Source organism: Tetrao urogallus, assembly GCF_951394365.1.
Source record: "Tetrao urogallus genome assembly, chromosome: 1".
Lineage (NCBI taxonomy): Eukaryota > Metazoa > Chordata > Aves > Galliformes > Phasianidae > Tetrao > Tetrao urogallus.
Window position 1 is genome coordinate 90,503,094 of NC_136813.1, and position 20,863 is coordinate 90,523,956.

At 43.2% G+C, this 20,863-nt stretch overlaps 1 protein-coding gene across 1 annotated transcript in view; it reads right to left on the reverse strand.

Moving 5' to 3' along the window:
• Positions 1–2,582: 2,582 nt before the first annotated feature.
• Positions 2,583–20,863, reverse strand: part of HUNK (hormonally up-regulated Neu-associated kinase) — a gene marked incomplete at both ends in the record, with an annotated part of 54,447 nt that continues 36,166 nt past the window's right edge. The window contains 5 exons of the mRNA XM_079547670.1: positions 2,583–3,226; positions 5,070–5,250; positions 10,273–10,356; positions 11,406–11,574; positions 15,894–16,029. Coding sequence (XP_079403796.1) covers positions 2,583–3,226; positions 5,070–5,250; positions 10,273–10,356; positions 11,406–11,574; positions 15,894–16,029 — 1,214 coding nt within the window. The remainder of the gene's footprint in view (positions 3,227–5,069; positions 5,251–10,272; positions 10,357–11,405; positions 11,575–15,893; positions 16,030–20,863) is intronic.

Below are 20,863 nucleotides of genomic sequence, written 5' to 3' on the forward strand. Positions count from 1 at the left end.
TGACTGTACATAGCTACTGTCTAAGCTGGATACATGTTTATGTTTTAGCAGTGTAGTACTCATATATTCTCTATAAATATAATAAAAAGATTTAACATTTCTATTTTCATTCTGATTCTTACACATATTTACTGAGTTTTCACAAAAATACATGTCTCTTTCCTACCTCCCCCATCCTCTTATTGGGTTCCAAATAAACCTGAGTTTGTAGTTCAAGTCAGTACCTGCTATCTGTTGGGGTGCACAGGTCTGATGCACACACGTGGTGGTGTTGCCATTGTTCCTGCTCACCAGCTTTGCAGCACAAATACATTCTTAGTGTGAAGGAAAAGAAAACACTTCAATGTTTTTAAACAAAAGGAAGAGCTACAATGGACCCCTGGGATACACGGGTGTTCTGTACCAACAGAAGATGGCATTTTTCCATCTAAAAATGAGCCACCGTATTTCAGGCCTTTGTTAATACGCTGAGATTTCCATGCATATCATTTTACAACTGGCTTATGACCAAAGTGGTGCCTTCACCACACTGAGGCATATGGCCAAAAGCATTCGGACACTCCTGCACTGAATGATGGGCAGCTTCAAGGCTGTGGTGAAGCACCCTTCTGTGGGGATGAGAAGGGAGCCCTGGGCAGTCACATGCTGTTGGGTTTGCCAGCAAGCACTCAGAATACTCAACAGTCCCAATTATCTGTTCTGTCATCATCTGAATGGGTGACCTTTTTTTTTCCCAGCAGATTTTGATGATGGCCTAAGCTATACTGAGAACTGGGAATGTCTGCTGAGCTGTGGGCTCTGTCAGGGACCTTTCCACCTGCTTGTGGTGGCCCTTCTCCACCTCATGAAACTGGATGGAAGGCTTGTCAAAGAAAGGAAACTCCTCACATTTGTACAGAAATCGAAGAAATGGGACCCCAAATCATTTGCAGTAACACTGGTAAAAAAAAAAGGGCTTGGGTTCCTACTGATGAAATTTAGGAACTATAAGTGAGATATTAGGAAGACATTTTTTCCTCAGAGGGCGGTGAGGCACAGCTGCCCAGAGAAGCTGTGGTGCCCCATCCCTGGAGGTGCTGAAGGCCAGGTTGGATGGAGCCCTGGGCAGCCTGGGCTGGTGGGGGGCAGCCCTGCTCATGGCAGGGGTTGGGGTTGGGTGGGTTTTGAGATCCTCTCAAACCCAAACCATTCTGTGATTCTGTGATTCTATGACAATCTGGTGCAAAATCCCTCTATTTGCCAGCAGCCCCAGTAGCAGGGCAATGCTTCTGCTGCCTTGTTTGCAGAACGACATGAAGTGGGTGGGCGGCAATGGGGCACCTATGGGGGAACCAGATCAGTACGAGCTTTGCTGAGATGTCCCGTATACACAAACACATATGCAAGCACAGTACACACAATACAAAAGTGTAGTCTTTGGCTAAATCTTCTAGTTTATAGGAAACGGTGTGAACACAAAAACAGAACCAAAAATGTTGCCAGCCTCTCAGATCATTTACTTAGAAAAACATGACCAGTATGCAGAACATGTTGCTTTTTAAGAAACTTCATCTTCACAGCTCATAACAATACCAAATTTTTGGTAACCACCACATAACCGATCTTGTAGTATAAAACAGCACTGGTTTGTGCGTCCTTTATGAGTCTCTTCAACTCACTGCAGTCTCTCAGAAAAGCCTTCAGGTGCTGTGTAGCTGTAACAGGGGTTAACACAAACCTGCGCACAGGAGTGGAAATAGTACAGCTACAAATTGGAGGTGACCGGATTGTCTAAAGACAGCATGTGGTAATGGGGATCACTGACTAAAGCATCCACTTGTAAACCCATGACATGAAAGGAACAGGCCTTCAGTGCAGTTAATTGTCTTGTGATGAGCCTTGTTTTTGAATAATCATGTTCCTTCTGAATGACATGATTAAACTATCATTTTCCTTAAGAACAAATGATGCCATTACTAGCTACTTTATGTAATAAACAGTAAGATCTGGTTTGACTTTCATTAGTATCACTTTTTCTGAATGTTTAGATCGCGCATGTCTTGATTCAAGCTTCTACAAACTTCATCTCCCTGGCAGTGCATTTTAGCAAGTTGATTTTGGAAACAGCATCTTGAGTTTTTCCCCTTGAATGATGCTTGTAACAGGATAGCGTACTGCCTGGCACAGGCAGAAGGAGCACAGGTAGCCTTACCATGGCCCCAGCTGGGACCAACACTCACAGCACCACACCGATCACCTTGCTGAATCACATTGGTAATGCTCGTTGCTCTTCCAATTAACTTTACTACAATACAAAATTTTGAACAGTGAAAATACATGTTGACATGGCTTTTTCAAGACATGTTTTACTGTACAGTCTGATGCCTAATGCTAATATTTCTTAACAGCACAAGCAGAGCACTCTTCTTTTCACTTTAATACATAGGACAACCCCTTCCTTACAAGTGGACCTCCGATTTTCTACATTGGACCACTGAAGTGTGTTATGTAGAGATGGTGACATGCCTGTGGCTTTCCCTTCTTTTTAAAAATAAAAAAGGCTGGGTTGCAGACAACAGAAATACAAATCCTGGCGTGCCAGACTAACACTGGCCACTGACAGCATCTGCATTGAACGTGATCTGCGTGGGGCTCATCTGTTGCAGCTGAGGCATCCGTGCTTCCAGCGGTTTGTCGCCCACCGACTGCATTGCCTGGTTCCTCTTCCGCAGCATCTGTCCAATCCCCATCATGGGGAACCTGCCCCTGCTTTTAACACAGTTGGGGCTGCCCAACGGGTTGCTGGAAACCAGCTGAGTAGGGGACACAGCTTCTTCCTTGGTGGGATATGCTTTTTCTTCGTATGTAAAAGAGACCTGGTTGGGGTGGATGGGGGATGTACTTCCCGGCTGAAAAAGCGGGGACAGTGTCCTTTCACTCGAGCTTTTGGAAGGAAAATTCATCGGTGAGCCTAAAATCTTGTACTGGTGGGAGGGGGAGACCTGGTCTGTTTGGTCCTCTCTGTCAACGGACTCGAAGGAGTGCACAATGTTCAGGATGAGGGGAGAGTCCTTGGCCCGGCTCCCGCCCCGCACCGGCTCCTGCTGTGGGGACTCCTGCCTCTTCAGGAGCCGGGGGGTCCTGGGCAGCGGCTGCTGGGCCTCCAGGTACTCCAGGGAGCTGGAGGTGATGCAGCCAGCCTTGGTGGCCAAGGGCTCGTGGAAGGGGCTCAGCCCACTGGTGGAGTCTGAAAGCAACCAGAAAAGGAACCAGAAGAGCAAATGGCATTCAGTAGCATCACCTTCTCTGCCTCATGGCAGACATTACCTTTCACAGACTGCATAACAGCATGACACATGTACCAGCTCAAGCAAGTGGTCTCGGGGATGCACACAACACAACACAACATCAAAGAACCTGATTCCTTGACCCCATTTGATACTTACACTGCTGATTACGAGTAACTTATCTGCTGCCTTCCTCAAATGCAGGAAGAGCATTTAAAGTAAGACAAGGACATGAAATAGGAAACCATGGATGTTTTCAGCTGTTTGTATTAATCATATCCTCTAAGGCAATGTCTGATAAATCTCACATTTCTTTGCGTAGTTTTAGATGGGTCTGTGCACTGTACTCCCTGACACACCTACAAACATAGGGGACAACAGGGAGTTAATTCCTCATGTCCCTACTTGCGTTTCAGAATAAAATCTGTTCTTGGTTTCACACATGTAAATATGGAGTAACTGCATTGGCTAGATTCAGACTGTTACAGTTGGAACAGATTTGCTGCACTGACTTCAGCAACAATCCTCCCTGAGCAAGGACTGAATATAAATGGAACAATCTTTTCAGGATTTGGCCCAATAATACAAAACAGCCCATGGAGAAGATCTGTTCAGTTTCTACAGAATGTTGGCACTCACTCACGCCAAGCTAGTTGCGAGAAAAAAAGTACATTTTGCTGCGTTTAGGAAATGCTAGCCAAGCAGCCTGCTTTGTTAGAATGCTCCTAACTGAAAGAAGAGTGGACTGGCAGCTTATCTCTGTCTGTGACTTCTCCTGGTCTCAAACTATCTAAAAGGGATAGAAAATAATGCAAGACTTTGGACATCAGGTAATAGCCACAAATCTCACGTGTATTTCTTTCCAAAGGGATGGTCTTGGCAGAGGTTGAGGTCTAAATGGATGTATAGGATGAAATCACTTGCATTGAGAGTTGCTTGGGAAAAGCAGATAGGGTTTAATCTGACTTATTTATTTCCAAAACTGGCCAAAATCACTTGACCACTTGAGGAAACAAGTGCCAAAACACAATTTCCATAAGCAGAAATATGCTTTAGTTGAGATCTGAATGATTTTCGGATTTCAGTTCAAAAAAGCAAGTAGAAGCCAAGGAGAAAAAATCAACTGCTTATTGTCCCCCTGTGCCTCTAAACAGCCTCCTGGCACCATATTCAGCATTTCAAGTCACCAAATTTCTCTGCATGGCTCTGTAGTTACCTCTCTTGATCAACAGCTATGTCCCCTTCCTGCTCCCCACTGCATCTCCCTAGCCACATGCTCCCTATTTTCCCCACTGGCTGCTCTTCTCCACACCTCCTTAACCCTGTCATCCTTGGAGCAGGTCCCATTCAGCCCTCCCCAGGCCACCTCCTCCCCTGCATCAGGAATGCTTTTCTCCCCAACGGATGTCTCATTGTTTCCCTTTTCTGTTAATGCTCTTCCTTTCACTGCCAGTGGTCAGTATTCCCCTCTGCATTTCCTTTTGCCTCCCCACCTCCCCTTTCTCCACTACCAGCTGCTTGCCACCGCTTCTCCCCAGAGGCCAGCACTGATATGGGGTGACTGCTGATGCTTTCAAAGTGCCAATGTGCCAGTTGCCATGGTTTCCCTAGGATGTCACGTTCAATGTTTGATTACACGATTCCATCCTCTTTCACATAACCACATCCAGAGCAGGCAGCAAACACGAGGACTATTTACACACAACCACATCCCACACAAGACGTCGACACTACACGGGCCCATGCTAGCACAGTCACAGGAAGGCTCATGCCCATAGACAGACCAACACTTCTCCCACTGACCTTTCTCAGCACCTCCAGCCTTGGTAGCTTTTCGGTCCCTCAGCAGAGCCTTGGTGTTCTGTATCTGTGAGATAAGACAGGAAGAAGGCTGTCTATATGAAACTGGACTTTTCTCAGTTTTCTTTGGGAGCTGACGGTGAAGAATTTCCCCTTTCTTTTCTTGTTTTCTGAGTTTTTTGTCCTTTAGGTTGTAAAACAAACAAGAACAATCTGGTTTACTGAAGGAAATTGAAATGTCCTAAACCCCCCAGAGATACACTGCTTACTGAAGCTGGATTAAAAACAAAATATTTACAAGGAATTTATCCTGACTACTCAAAGTAACTGCGTCTTCCAAGTCATATTTTCCTCTGATCTGTTTGACATGATCAGAAAATCAAGCCTGTCTTCAGAGACCTTTTGTGCTAGGATACCTTGTTCAAGCAAATACACAAAGATTTATGATCTTTCAGATTTGAAATTTGCCTGCACATTTAAACACACAAAAAAAATGTCTTTGATTTCTGTTTATTGCACTTCCTCGAGCATTTCCAAAGGTGATCTGAAGAACTTTAATGTATTTTAAACTCTTCAAGTCACTCATCTTCTGTCTGCACAGTATCCTGAGGAACGCGGCCTTTGCTGCACATCCCCGAGCTCTGATTCTCTGTGTGTATAATTCTGTAATTCAGCGGCCTCTACTCCCACATAACAATAATAGGATCAGAAGTGACAGTCTCAAGTTGTGCCAGGGAGGTTAACATTGGATATTAGGAACAATTTCTTCTCAGCAAGAGCAGTGAGGCAGTGGCACAGGCTGCCCAGGGAGGTGGTGCAGTCACTGTCCCTGGAGGTGTTCAGGAGCCGTGTGGATGTGGCACTGAGGGATATGTCTACAGCAGTCAAGGCATGGGTTGATGGTTGGACTGAATCACGTTAGTGGTCTTCCAACCTTACTGATTCTGTGGGGTTATTTTCTTAGATGGGCATCTGTGTGATGGAAAGCAATGTGTATGCATGTGTGACAGAGGGAAAGAATGCAGAAGACAATTTTTTTTTTTTTTTTGTCCACTAAACAACTCAGGAAACATGTTAAGACACATAAAAGGAAAATAATAAAGCAGAACTCTTCTTGACCACTGCCACCTCAGACAGAATCAGGCCCTCCGCACAGATGGTGTTTGGCACTGCTGGGATCATTAATCTCTGAACTATCAGAAGTCACAGAATCAGAATGAAGACCTTCAGGAAGATGTTCCCATTTTAAGTTTTATTACAGAAGCTGTGAGGTGACATAGGAGAGAGAGAACCAGGGACATCTCTGGGAGCCCCTCACTGCCTTCTTCCTCTCGGTGTACTATCAGATTCATTGTTCCCCAGCCTTCTCTCCATACATCCCTTATTTCCTCAAACTGCTTTTCCCTCAGCCAACTATGGCTGGCTAACTCTTACACAGAATAAAACAACACTTTCTGGATCTAGATCAGCCATCGCTTTCCTTGTGCTACACCTCCTGGTCAGCCTGATGCCTTCCCCCTTGCTTTTACAGGCTGTGGCCATCTCAGTGACAGAACATTCATTCCTCTCTGCCTGTGCTGTGCTTGAAATAACACCACACCTGACCAGGAGCACAGTCACTATTGATGTTGATGAAATAATAACAACAGTAATAACAACAATAGCAGCAATAATAATAATGCTGTGTGAATAACGGACTACAACAATGAAGTCAGCGTGAGCTCCACATTTGATCTGTAGCTCACCAAACTATTTTTTCTCCCAACGCTGCAAGACTCTGCTGCCAAGTTCAGCAGAGACTAGGTTCTACCACATATCTTTTTTTTTTTAAAGTGGGTGAGACTGCAAAGTGGGTGACTACATAAAGCCTAAAGGAGTCCATTAAAATTGTTTAACAGCTTTCTGCTATTTGGGTAGGTGATTTGCATTTTGGTAGCTGCAGCATCTGTCAGCATGCAGGACACTGCAGCACTTCTAGCCTTTTTGCAAGTGCCAAGCCAGAACCCCTAACTGCTCTGCTCTGAAATATGCTGGAGAAGATATTTGTCTGGAAAAGAGGAGGCTGAGGGGAGACTTTATCACTCTCTACAACCACCTGAAAGGAGGCTGTGGCAAGGTGGGTGTCAGACTCTTCTCCCAGGTAATAGCCATAAGATGAGAGGGAATGGCCTCAAGTTGTGCCAGAGGAGATTCAGGGTGGGTATTGCGAACAACTTCTCAGCAAAAGTGGGGAGGCAGTTTGGCACAGGCTGCCCAGGGAGGTGGTGCAGTCACCGTCCCTGGAGGTGTTCAGGAGCTGTGTGGATGTGGCACTGAGGGACGTTGGCAGTGGGCATGGTAGGGTGGGATGATGGTTGGATTGGATGACATCAGAGGTCTTTTCCAGCCTTAATTATTCTATGATTCTTTGTTCCACATGCCCATGACTTTGTTTTTACACTGCTGTAATGTTTTACTAGCAGCCGCAGCACAGTTGTGTTGTACAATTGAAGCACTGATGAAAAAGCAAATTCACACATCCGGCAATGAATTACTATATCCCAGAAGAATGCTGTAAATAATTTTTATTTTTTAAATTTACTAAAATTCCTTCTCTTTGATGATCATTGTAGGACGGGGAACAATGAAAATCCTAAATTCCCAAGTTTCCAGATGCTATTATATTTTAAGAAGGAAAGGAAGTGTTCCTTTGGGGGAGTTACAGAAGTTCACTCCTCACCGTGCTGTACGCAGCCATGCAATGGCATGCTGCTGCACAATGAAAGGGTTGTGCCGGTATGTTATACTTGAATAGGTTCAGCATTACATCAGCCTCTGCTATTTCCTGTCCTGACCTCGACCCTAAAATCCACACTAGTCCTAGCAATGGACTTGAAAGGAAGATAACAGGTATTTGCCTTGGCCATGCCTGATATTGTGATAGGATGACGATGTAAGTTCTTAAAATCACAAATTCCTCAAGCCTGAGCCCACCGGCTCGTCTAGGGAAAGCAGGGATCCTCAGCACTGGTCCCTGGGTTTGCTGCAGGAATGACTGCTCACCACCTGTGGCCTCTCCAGCAAAAAAAGACACCGCTCAACTGCCCCAAGCGCTAAAGTAAGGCCAGCCTGCAAAGCCACCCAGATGCTTAGACCTGAGAGAAACTCTCAGCACCTCAGACCTGGCACACCAGTGCTACCACCCAGTTTTGGACACTGAAGGTACAGGTGGGCTAGGCCTGTCTCCTGCCCATGTGCTACACTGCATGGCCCAGCAACAGAACCCACAGAACGTCCTCATTTCACATGACAGAGTGAGGTGGAAGAAACACAGTCAGCTGCTTCTGCCGTGCCTGACCACCTCTCTCCTGGTATTGCCACGGCAACACAAAGCCATGCTGCCTTGGGGACATCTGTCTGGGAACCAGGTAAAGCCTCTGAGGTAAAGCCTCTGTTTTCAGGCTGGGCACAGAGGATGGAAGGGGGACCATGATCACAGCTCACGAATCACTCCCAGCTTATGAATTCTGTCACCCTGAGCTCCAGCAGCACCTGCTGATCCCAACGGCACAATCCAGACACTTCCATCCATCCCCCTGACAGCATTTTAGCAGACATCTACCACAGCTGTAAGCAGCAGGAGCATCTCGGGGCTTGCATTCACCCAAGCATGCCGCTTTAACGTCCTGGTGTTATACAATCCCCTCGTGTAAATACAGCTAACGCAATATCAACATGCTTTATATTCAGCTGTGCCCATGTAGAAAGAGATTATACTGTATCATTATCACAGTGTCTGCACTGAGATTGCATTAAGGTAACTATTTCAAGAAAGAGAAGACACACCCTCATCCTCTAAATAGCTACTTTGGGACTAACTGTGAGCACAGGAGAGGCTCTGGAGAGAGCCTTCATCCCTAAGGATGCATACAAACAAAACTAGGGTCACTGAGTCGCACCATTACTAGTCATGCACACTAGCTCTGTGCAGGTGCTCACACAGGCCTTGCTGCAGACTCCCCTACATGCAGCATGGATGCAGAAGCAGTAAGCCAGTGCCTGAACGCTATGCAGAGTACTCCTGGGGCTCTCGGGCACTGTGCAGGGAGGCAGCACCGGCAGCTGGAGGAATCTGAGCCTGGTAGGGTCAGGATGCACCATGCCTGCATCAGGATGCAGGATGCCTGCATCGCAACCTCTGGGGACCTGCCTGAGTTCTGAGAGGACATTTGCCTGCAGCAGTTTGAGGTAAACTGCCACAGAGCATTTTGAAATACAATATTCACAGAGTCTACCCACTGCTAATACATTTTAAGTAAGGTGGTTTCAATTTATGTGAGAAAAGAATGGTAAAAGTGCTTTGCCCTGATATTTCCATCTGGCTTGCGACTCAGCTGTTCTATTAAATTTGCAAGCAGTCTTTAAAATAAACAAAACCAGCCACGAAACAGATCTGTCCCTGCAATTAAATCATCAATCCAGCACTGAAGAGTAGCAAGCTCCTCCGGAACACTGCTACTCACGTTGTAAGATACAACTTGTCTAGTTCACAACCCTTGTAACTTTAGTGCTTCACCAAGTAACAGCCAGAGAACAAAAATCCAGACAGGCAGACAGGAGAGGATTCCTTTAATATAAACTGCCTCCTCTAATGCAGGCAAGAAGACTGGAGACAGACTGAACAGTAACCTGGTTCAATCTCTGCTCTGGCCAAGGGAAGTCCCTCACAAGACAGTGGGCTAGTTCTCAATCAGTTCTGCTGGGAAGCAAAAAATTCACTTGGGCAGAGTTTTGTGCTAATATAGTTTTACTGTTTCTAATAGTTAAGCCTGGGCTCTGCCAGGTCAGTGCACTCTGCTATGCAGATCTACACCAAACTATCCTGGAAGGTGAACCCTGGCAGTCACTCAGCTTTTTGCCCTGCACCACCAAGGTCTTTCAACTCAAGACAATGAAGATACGGTTTTCTAGAGCAAGTTGCAGCTCTAGGATTTACTCCTCCCATGGGGAGGATTTCTTTTCCTCATGAAAGCTGAAAGTCATCTTGAAACTTCCACTCCAAGCGGCTGCTATTTTTTTCTTTCAAAAAGAAATTGAGAGAACTGTTCTGCGCGGATCTTTTTTTTTCCTCACAGTTCCAGAAACTCATTGTCTTAATTGCAACTGCTGGAGATCCTCAAATTCAGCCTGCTTTTCAAATACCTTAAGAAGCTTTAATGAGCTTTACCTCATAGGAGTCTTTATTTGCCTTGTACTTGTCAATCTGGTACAGCTGGTTCTTGTGGCAAATATTGTCCTGGAGTTCAGACTTCTGTTGAGAGAGGAGCACAGAAAATCAAAGTATGTAAGATAATTAGAGAAAACTGATGTTTAGCTACTGCTTAATAGACCATGTCCACTCTAGGCATTCAGTAGAGTCGCATCAACTTATGGAGATGATAAATATGATCATTATGTTCTAAACATCATTGATGCCATCATTAAAACATACTTGTTATGAGAACTGAAAAGAGAGAAAACTGAGAAGCTGTTGTCAGAAGAAAAGGTAATCCAGAATAATTTCTCAAAGGGAAAAAGCATTTCATAAAGAAAAAAAACCACCCTACTGACAATGTGATGTAGGAGCCTACAGACTCTTAGCTGTTTAAGACTTCTCGCCTGAACACAGACAGTTATGTGGAGAGGCCATGAGAAGAGGGAGTGCAGCTTGTCTTTGTGCACCTTGCCCATCCTAATACTTGAGCAAGTGTGATGCAAAACACAGCTAGGGAGTTCAGTTGCCCCAGATGTAGAAGAAAGGGTGGTGTGGCGAGGTGATTGCTCCCTTCAGCCACTCACAGAGCAGTTCCACAGCAGAGGGAGGGAGGCACAAGGTACTGCAGGCTCTCAGGGGTGTTCCCTTCAGGGGTCTCAGCTAGGTGAGCTGGGCAGCTGTGCACCATTAGCACAGGCACTGAAGGGCATGGATTTTACGAAGAGCAATGCTAAAGAAGAGAGAAAAATGGTCTGGGAGAACATTTGCTAAGTCAAGTGGGCTAATTAACTGCATACACATACACTGACTGCACAACAGCCTATCCTGGGATGGCAAATTTATCACTAGTTTTCTATGGAGAACTAATGTACTTCTCTGGAAACGCTTCTCACGAGATGTAAAGACTATAAGTAGTTATCTCAGTAACCTGGAGAATTATTATTTGAAATAATGCCTTTAGTTTGCAAGGAATACCTCCATTTCATGGCTACTATGACAGAATTGGGAAAAAATAAACCAACATGGGTAATGCCTTAAGAAACTTTTAAGCATTTTTTTACCCTCTCACCTGCTTGTCCAAAGAATCAACATCAAGCAGTACTTACTCTAAGGCTTGCCAGGTAGCGCTCCAGCTTCTTATTAAGAAGAAAGTAGATAGCAAGTGTGTGACTTGCCCTGTTTGAGAGCACAGTGTTGATGACATCGCTGTTCTTATAGCCAAGCTTCTCAGTCATATGGAGCAGCACGCTTTGGCTGAGGTCCTCCAAGTGGATTCTGCAGAAAGAAGCAGAGCACATTGCTTCTACTGTCTTCCCAGCGACAGAGCCTTGTTAGCAACACTGGAGAAGGGATCTGGAAGGCTCAGTAGTGCAGCCATGAGTAGGCATGAAAAAGGCAGATTGCTAGGGAACCACACACAAGATGGAATATCCTGGCAGTTGAACAAACAGAACTCTTCCTGCCAGTTCAAACTGACCTTATGAAGGGAAATGGCACTGTGATGCTCAGGATGTCTCACTTTGTTATTCTAGATGTGATCAATGGTGATGAAAACCATCACGAGAATCCAGCTGATTTTGAAGGAAAAGAGGCAAAATCTATCTTAGGTAGTGACATTTTGCTTTCTGAAATGATTCTTGTAACCAAACACCAGTGTTCAGCTCCATTCCTCATCTATTGCACAATATTCATGCACAAAATAGCTAAAGAACTTTACCACAGAAAAAGATGACATATAGGAAGGATTATTACAGCAGCTCTCAAAATGGTAAAGCTGCTATTATAATCATGTTGGTTAAAAGCAGAAATGCAATACAAGTTTATGGATGTGCTTTTCTGTAAAGTCTGTAACAGACTTAGTCAAGGTGAGAAATGCAGTACAGCAGCCTCTGAAATGGTAAATAACTTTTGCAGGCTATGTTAAAAACAGATTTTCCAGAGGACTCTTATTTAGGCATCTAAATGTGCTGGCCAGATTCCCAGATGTACCCATCAACTCCTATCCATCTCCAAAGAAATGCTGGATTTTGTTTGCTTTCTAAAAAATATTCCTTGCTTCCAACATCAAGCCTAATATTTGCCCAGGGTAACTCAGGGAAGCTTAAGTTATGAGCTATTATGTATATATAGAGAAAAAGGTATAACTACCTACGGTTCTCACCCATTCTCTGCTACACCCTTGTTCTGTACACCTTTGCCATGAGGAATGCCTGGTGTGCAGTCTGGGTCTGATATGAGAAGGACTTAGACGAGATGCAAAACAGAGTATGGAAAATCTCAAATTACTGTTTTCCTTTACTCAGCACTCTTATTAACACGCATTCTGCAGCTAAAGAATGCTTGGGTGGTTTTCTTAGAGTTCATAACCAAAACGCATCTTGGCCATTGCACAGTAAGGCATCTGGACAGCAAAAAAAATTTAAGCAATTTCTGCTTGAAGTGCTGAGCAAAACTGGAAATATTTGCTTGCCTTCAGGGAATTTCTTTAATAACAGCAAGCTTTTAAAAAGCCTGAGAGAACATTCTCCTGAAAATGTAGTTTTGCTGTTATTCTACCTTATCTCCATGCTTTCTTTTTTCCTACTATGTTCCTGTCTCAGTAACTATGGTTGTTACCTGAAATTGGTAGAAGAAGACTGCAAGAGCCTCTTGTTTGTGATAGAAAGCATGATTCCTTGCAAATTAAGTAGTGGGTATTTCAGAGCAATGTTGATATTATCTTACCCACATTTGCACACTAGCAGAAACTTGGACACCCTGCTGAGTCTGACCCCAGCAATACTTTCTGAACAAGTTTAAAAAGAGGCAAACCAAGTCTTTTAATATTTCCAACTTTACTGTATTTTCCCTACAAGGCTTCAGTAAGACAAATTCTAGGTAGGCCAAACTTGAGGAATAAACTATTGTAGAAATATAATGTATGAAATATAATGTAGAAATTTAAAAAAAAAAAAAAAAAGAAGGTAAAGAAGGATTCTGTATGGCTTTCATCCTTTACAATTTCATTGACTTCATCATACAATTTGGGTTCTGACAGAACGAGTAGTTACTTTGCTCTTGTTTTCACATCAAACAACAAGAAAAAACAATGCAATGAGGAAAAAAAAGTAACCAATTTCTTTAATAGGAAAGGGTAGCATTCCACATTAATGAGCTGTTCAAAAGTGTTTGTAATGGGAAAGGAATACTACCATCACCCTATCTGCATAAATGCATGAACAAACATATGCCCTCTCTATAGTTCAGCTCTGCGTTTTCTTCTGTTCTTACATATGATTTGATTGCCTTTGGGAGAAAATGATTAATGGGCACTCCGTAAACACCGTGGCACAGCTATTGCATCTAGTAGAGGCCAGCCTCTCATGAGTCTATGACCTAACTGCACCAGTGAGCAAGCTCTGAAGTGGTACCTCCATCACAGCCTGACTAAGGCCTGATAACTGCAAGCTAACAACTCAAAAACAGAGGCATGAAAATGCACCTACAAATGCAGAAGAATTCTGAAATCACATTCAAGCCGTATTTCTTTCTTTTTTCCTCTTCCTAGATAGAACACACTCAGCAAGAGAATTAAATTACCCATACAGCTCTCAGTTACACTTACATTCATTTAACAGATGCCACGTTTAGTAGATTGATTAGACTCATTATGGCAGTGATTTCATTAGCTTAACGACTCATTCAGTTTACACTTGTTTTCTCCTTCTTTACCATATAATGTTCATATGTAGAGTGCACTTCAGTACAGTCCAGTGCACCATGGAAACTCAGATTTCCATTTGTCGTACAAATTAACTCAATTGACCTTAAATTTCAGGCAGTAATGCTGAGATAATGAGTCTGCCTGTTCTCCGTCTTGCTCCCTGCAAAACAATCCTTCTTATGGGTCTGAGTATTGTGGTTGGCAATTCTGTCCAAGGCAGAGGGCTGGAACTAGATGACCTTTAAGGTCCCTTCCAACTCAAGCCATTCTATGTATGATTCTATGATCCCACTGCATGCAGTTAGCCTCACATATGCTTCAGTGGATGGATCTAGCGATGTCACCCTTTGGATAACAAGTATCCAAACTGTTCAATGTCTCTCCAACCAGATTCTGTGAGTGAGAGACATCTTATTCTGCTCAGGTCAAAGAAATACATAGTCACAATCATTGTCCACAACACAATACTTGAAACACTAACTCTGGAAGGGAAATGCCTGCTGGTAAACTACTGCACCTCAGTTCCCTGTGCATATAGAAGGAAAAGTGTCTCTCAGCCCCACAGAGTTAGGTCCTCCAGTTCTTAAACATGTCCTATTCACCTGGATAGCAGTACCAGAGGGGAAAACAGGTGGGGAGGCACTTTTAACAGCAAAATTGCAATTTCAGATGAATGCTCAAGGCTGTCTGTACGCACGGTCTGAGCTTGCCTAGGCACTTAGACCTTCAGGGCATCAACACAGAAAGGTGGCCTATTTGGTGAACAACAAATCACTTTGGAGTGGGGACAGTGGTTCTGACATTCAAAGAAAGACTGTCACACCCCTAGGTGTATACTGTATCAGGATCTAGCACTTGACTAAATAGTAGGGTAGAAGTCAGGCTCTTCTCATAGTGATTTGCCTATTAGTGAGTTAGGACTGAAATTTTGGAGTACTATCAAATTTTAAGCTCCAAAATTAAGCTTTAAGTTGCTCTACCTGCCTCAGTGCTGGATTGCATATTGGCCTGCAAGCTAGTAACTCCTACAACATCTTCTGCAGGTACAAGATTGTGTGTAAGACACAGCGGAAAGGCTTTGATGCAGGAAGGAGGTTTTATCAGATCAAATATAGACATACATTTCTAAGTGAGTTGCCTGAGGCTCCATTTACAGTCACAGGAGAGAAAGCAGAATCTCCTGGGCATAATGTCACTGATGCAGAATCAAAGAGAAGTCAGACAAATCATTCTGTAAAAAATTTTCTCTGTTGACTGTAATGAGAGCCCAGGTTGACTGGATCATGCAAAGACTCCATACTAAAGATGCTGAAAGTTAAGAAAGATTATTTCTGAAGTGGACCAGAAGTACTTTTCTTTCTTCCTTGTTTTTCCTTAGATTGCAATTTGGTCTGGACATGAGATTCGTTATCTGTTTGCATTTAGTCCCGCATTTAGTACTGCACAGGTATTAAAGATCAACAACCAACAAGGCAAGATTATTTAACTCAGCTTTCTCACCACGGTCTGCATGTTTACCTAATACACAGAACCCTCACACATGCATCAGAAATGGGTATAGCTATTGGAAAACATCCTGGCTCTACTGACAAATAAGAACAAGACTACAAGTGATGTCTTTGTACACGTCCATTGTAAGCTCACGTAATCTGCACTTCAGACTACCTCACAACTGTATCATATGCCATCTTCTAATTTAAGCTACTGTTTTTGACCACTTCGGGAAGCACACATTTAATGACCAATCCTTATAACTTTAAAAATTGAGTCAAAAAAGCAACCTCAGAAAATGCAGTGGGATGCTGTCATATAAAGAATGAAAATGTAGCATCAGAGCTGTTCACATTTTAATGTACATACACACTGGCAGGTTTTCTCCACTCTTTTGTACCTGTTTGGATATGGGACGTTAGGTGGTGCTCTCCCAGGGTAATTCTCATTAAGCCACCGATTCGCAAGTGCCTGCTGGATGTTTGGTCTCTTTGCAGGATCTGGCTCTAGTAGAGAACGTAGAAAGTTGATGGCCGCTGTGAAGAAACCAAGAAAAGACAGTAGCTATGTCATATATGCCATATATATGTATATATATCCCTATGCCCAGGGAGGTGGTGGAGTCGTCGTCCCTGGCAGTGTTCAAGAGGCATCTGGATGAGGAGCTACAAGATATGGTTTACTGCTTGTGGTAGCAAGGGTAGTGGGAGGATGATTGGACCAGATGATCTTGTAGCTCCTTTCCAAACTTGCGATTCTATGATATACTTTATGACTTAACACAATAGTCGGGTTGTTATGCCATGTAGCCTGATCAAGAACTAAATGCTAAAATACTAAAATGCAACTTTTTCTATACAGTATGCTCAAATGTCCTGAAAAACAAAGAAAGCTTGATACAGGATTGGTAACTGAAATAAACAAAGATTTATAGAGTCATAAAGGGGACGAGAAAAAGCACCTTTTGTTACAGAGCTTGTTTGAAGTTTCTGAGCAAGCCAGTCAAAACTTATTCATTTCTGTTTGAGAAATGAGGTTATCAAAAAATCACTCATACAGAGTACAGAACAGAAAGATAGACAGGGGCTGAGCGGAGAGGAGGGGAGGGATGGAGAGCTGGGAGGAAAGACATGGAAAACTGAGTTTTCTGCTCCCATTGACAGGAGAAATTCTCTTCTGGCTTCCATCCAGACTACAATCAGTTGCAGGAGGTTCTGGCCAAATTAAAAGAGTAAAATTAATGGGCTTCATTCTTTTTTCAAATACTGAACTTTCAAATTCCAATGACATTCAACCATCCCTTGGGATTTTCTTGCAAAAAAACTCAAAAGTAGTTTTCCTGTATTTGTAAGTCATGCGCTTCTTACATGCTTATGAACAACGAAATCAAGTGATTTGCTTTAAGACTCAAAATAAGTCAATGTCTGAGCTTAAGATAAATTCTGTTTTTACTGTTTCTAGTCTTTATTCCTCAAATTATCAAAGTTACATTCAGCTTATCAACTACAAATCAATGACAAGTTAAATATGTCCTCTACCATTCCCTACAGAAAAGACAAAGAAACCTAATTCTGGGAAAGCCAAAACCAGAATGATTTTGTAGAGGAGATACAGTGAACTGAGATAGCAAGTGCACCCTGAATGATGCCAATGGCAACCAAAAAACAGAAATGATGGCTGCAGCAGGTTTCTCCAGCTTGAAGGACAGCAATTTGGAAGCTTTTTTCCACCTCATTCTGCTACAGAGCTACAGTTCACTCTCTAGACTCTACTGTGCATGTTTTATCTACTTGAATCCAAATTTTGCAGAGATCTTGTGTAGAGACCTTGGGCAGTAGTAGTAGGACCACTGGTGTACTCTGCCCATGACTTGGTGAAATATTTAATATCCTTGGATTTTTCTCAAAGCCCATCACTGGAGATGTTCGAGACCAGGTTGGATGGGGCCCTAGGCAACCTGGTCTGGCACCAGATCTGGAGGTTGGTGGCCCTGCCTGTGGCAGGGGGGATGGAACTTGATGATCCTTGTGGTCCCTTCCAACCTCAGCCATTCTAGGATTCTATGTGGGAGTTAAAGAGCCTGAAATGGAAATACCGATCCCTATTCTGAAGGACAGCAGCCATGATTCATCTTCTTCACCAGCACCACTGTGAAACCCTTATGAATCCTTCCTCCCATATTCAGCTGAAGGAGAATGATATGCCTGCTCACAATGTGTTCATCTGGAAACAGGAGCCTAGATGCAGTGCCATTACCTTTATGGGGTTCTCTTCTACAAGACTTCTTTGTGTTTGCCTGGCTGTCGACCCAAGCATTTTCAGATCTCTGAGCCCAAAGTGACAGGCTGGCTGGGCTGATGCATCAGAGCAGAGCAGTGGGCAAGGGAGGGTTTCTCATCAAATAAGTCAATATTAAATTTGACAGGTGCCAAGACAGCATGGATAACTTCTAGTTTCACCATCCTGCAACCATCAGACATCAGCCGGAGAAAGCCCTGAGAGGATATCCATTGCAATGCAGGTCTAGCATTGAGAAGTTTATATTAGGAAGAGAGAGAGTTATGATTATGTATTTACCATTCCAGCTAGGCATGAGCTAGGTGTTTTCTAAGCTCTGTCTTCACAAATCACTGATTTATGTCAGGTACTTCAATTTAAGTCTTTCCCAACATTTTTGTTATTTTCTTATGACAGCAGCATTGTGGAAACAGCAGGAAGAGACTACATCCAAGTTCATAAATCTCCTGCAAGCTGATGTTAGGGCTGTTCCCTGCGTACCCTGAAAGCCTGCACGTCAACACATCTTGGGCGCCAACCCCTCCGTTATGGGAAACAAGTAACCCATTGTTCTGCCATTTTAGTTCCTCTCTTCCCAGTGCTTCCCGCTAGAAACCGCACGCATCCCATGGGTTCAGAGCACTCTTCCTAACACAAAACAGCCCCTCCCCAAACCAGCCACCATCCCCCTCGACCCCCACATCAGCTAACAGCTCCTTAAAGACCCTGTTTTTTTCCCTTTGGCAAAAGACAGACTGATTAAAGGCGGCTTGCGAAGCAGTATGAAGTGCAGCAGGTTCAGACCAGGGGAAACTGATTCCAGATACGGGAGCCCTCCAGAGAAGCTCCTTTGCCAGTGCTACCCAGGCAATGAGAAGATTTGGTGCAGCACCTTTGCCCACCTGAGCTGTTAGGTGGTAGAAAGAAGAATGAGTCCTTTTCACTTAGCCACACAGCTGCAGGACAGCAAAATTAATCCCTCAGGAAGTAAACATGAAGTGAATGAACTGGTTTTTGGACCCATCTGAAGCTGCTTTTCATGCTGAACCAAGTAGCTTCATGAACAAAGGATGCTGTGAATTATCCCTCCAATGCTTCATTATGTGAGGGAATGTGAGGGCCTCATTTATGACGAACTCGAGGACAGCACTAATCTGATTAGCCAGTGAGCTGCACTTGATGGAATTTTGTTTCCATGGTGTAACTTTGGGGCAAAGTTTGCTCTTTAGACAAATGAGAGATTAGTACCATGAGAAAAAAAAAAAAAACCAACAACTTTCTCTTAAAGCTTCTTTAATAGATTGAGTTCAGTAATGAACAGAAATAGGGAGAGCTTCAGGTATGGGCTACAAGACTTCTGTTGCTTCCATTTTCTTTGTCATGAATAAAATGAACTTAGTGTCTCATTCAGAGGATGCCACAGTATAAGTGGGTGCCTGACTAAAACCAGGCATACAGCTGTTGTTTATGAAACTGGACAGAGAAAATGAAATAAGGCTGTTTAATTTTACAATGCCAGAGTAAGCTCTGAACTACAGGCATGGACAGATGATTGCTTGTGTTTGTTAAGAATTTGCATGCACCTCCATGCGACAGCACTGCCTCTCCGCTCCTAACAGCGGTTAACATTTAGCTGAGATGCAATAACTTCTCAGGACGGATCTGATTGATTGAGGCTGTGCAGTCACTGTCCCTGGAGGTATTCAAGAGCCGTGTGGATGTGGCACTGAGGGATGTGGTCAGTGGGCATGGTGGGGGTGGACTGACGGTTGGACTGGGTGACCTTAGAGGTCTTTGATGGTTGTATGATTCCATGATAGCAATTAATCTCTATTTCACAGAAGAAATGGAAGTTATCAGTTGACCCGTGTGTTGAAGTTCTAAGTAATTGACTTCTGAATGCTCTTAAAGGCTAATGCTTCTCCTCTGCTGCAAAAGCATGGAATACACAGTTGCACATATGGTGGGTAGTGTTTGACAGACTTTAAAAAGGGGATAACATGTAAGTGATGATTAAAAGATAGTGTACCACTTGACGTTACCTTTCAGGCTCTCAGATTTGAAAGGTGGGATTTTCTAACAAAAATTCCATCATCTAGACAGAAAGCTTATCAAGTGAATGAGCTAAGGATTAAAAACACACCTTTTTAAAGAGATTCTTTAGCCTCAAATGCACTTCCTAGTTTGAAAGGAAGACCATAAACACACAGAAGCAGTACATGAGAAAAAAAAGGAATGCATGCAAGGTGAATATCAACTTTCTTAATAACTGAACTCTGCTCACCTCAAATCAATAATCAGATAGCTTTGTTGTGTAAGCAGCTTAATGAAAAATTGTTTCCTAAGTGGGAAAATCAAATACTAACTCCACAGTTTTCTCTGTTGCTACACAGTTCCTTTGGGTATCCATAGTCACACAAAACTGTAACTAATACAAATAAAGCATACTCTTGTTTAGTGATAAGAACAGCTAGTTTTATAAAGGAGCCCTGCATTCAGCAGCTATGAAGTTAAATGTTAAAAGAGAACACAAGGAACAAGCAAAACATACTACTACAAGATATCTCTTCTGCAATCTCTACGTGAATTTAGAGAAAAAGGAAACATGATGTATGAAAAAGAAGGTCACTCTACCTAAGAGGTTAACCAATAAAACAATTTGCAGGGCAGAGCAGCCGATTTTCTATCTACTGACCCAAAATCTAAATGTAGCAAGAACAAATGTCATGTTAAATCAGTTTGCCATGTTGGTGAATGTGCAAACCTACTGGCTTAAATCAAGGAGTGAGGCGTACCTTTGTTCACACTTTGTTGAATAAAGGTTAACAAGTTTAAATCTGTTCCACTAATTTTCCATCATCTCTGAAAGTTCAAGCTTCTATTGTTCTTAGAGGATAAACAAAGACTGTTTTCATTGGAGACTGTAATGTCAAAAGATGTGACTGTGAGAAAATTTGATCTCCATGATAAAACTGTAGGATGAATGAAACAGCAAAAGGAAACCTGTCAAAAGTAGTATTATCTTTTTTGCTACATAAGGTCTGGTCTTCTCCAGACCTTTCATGGGTGATTCAGACTTCAACACGAGTTCTC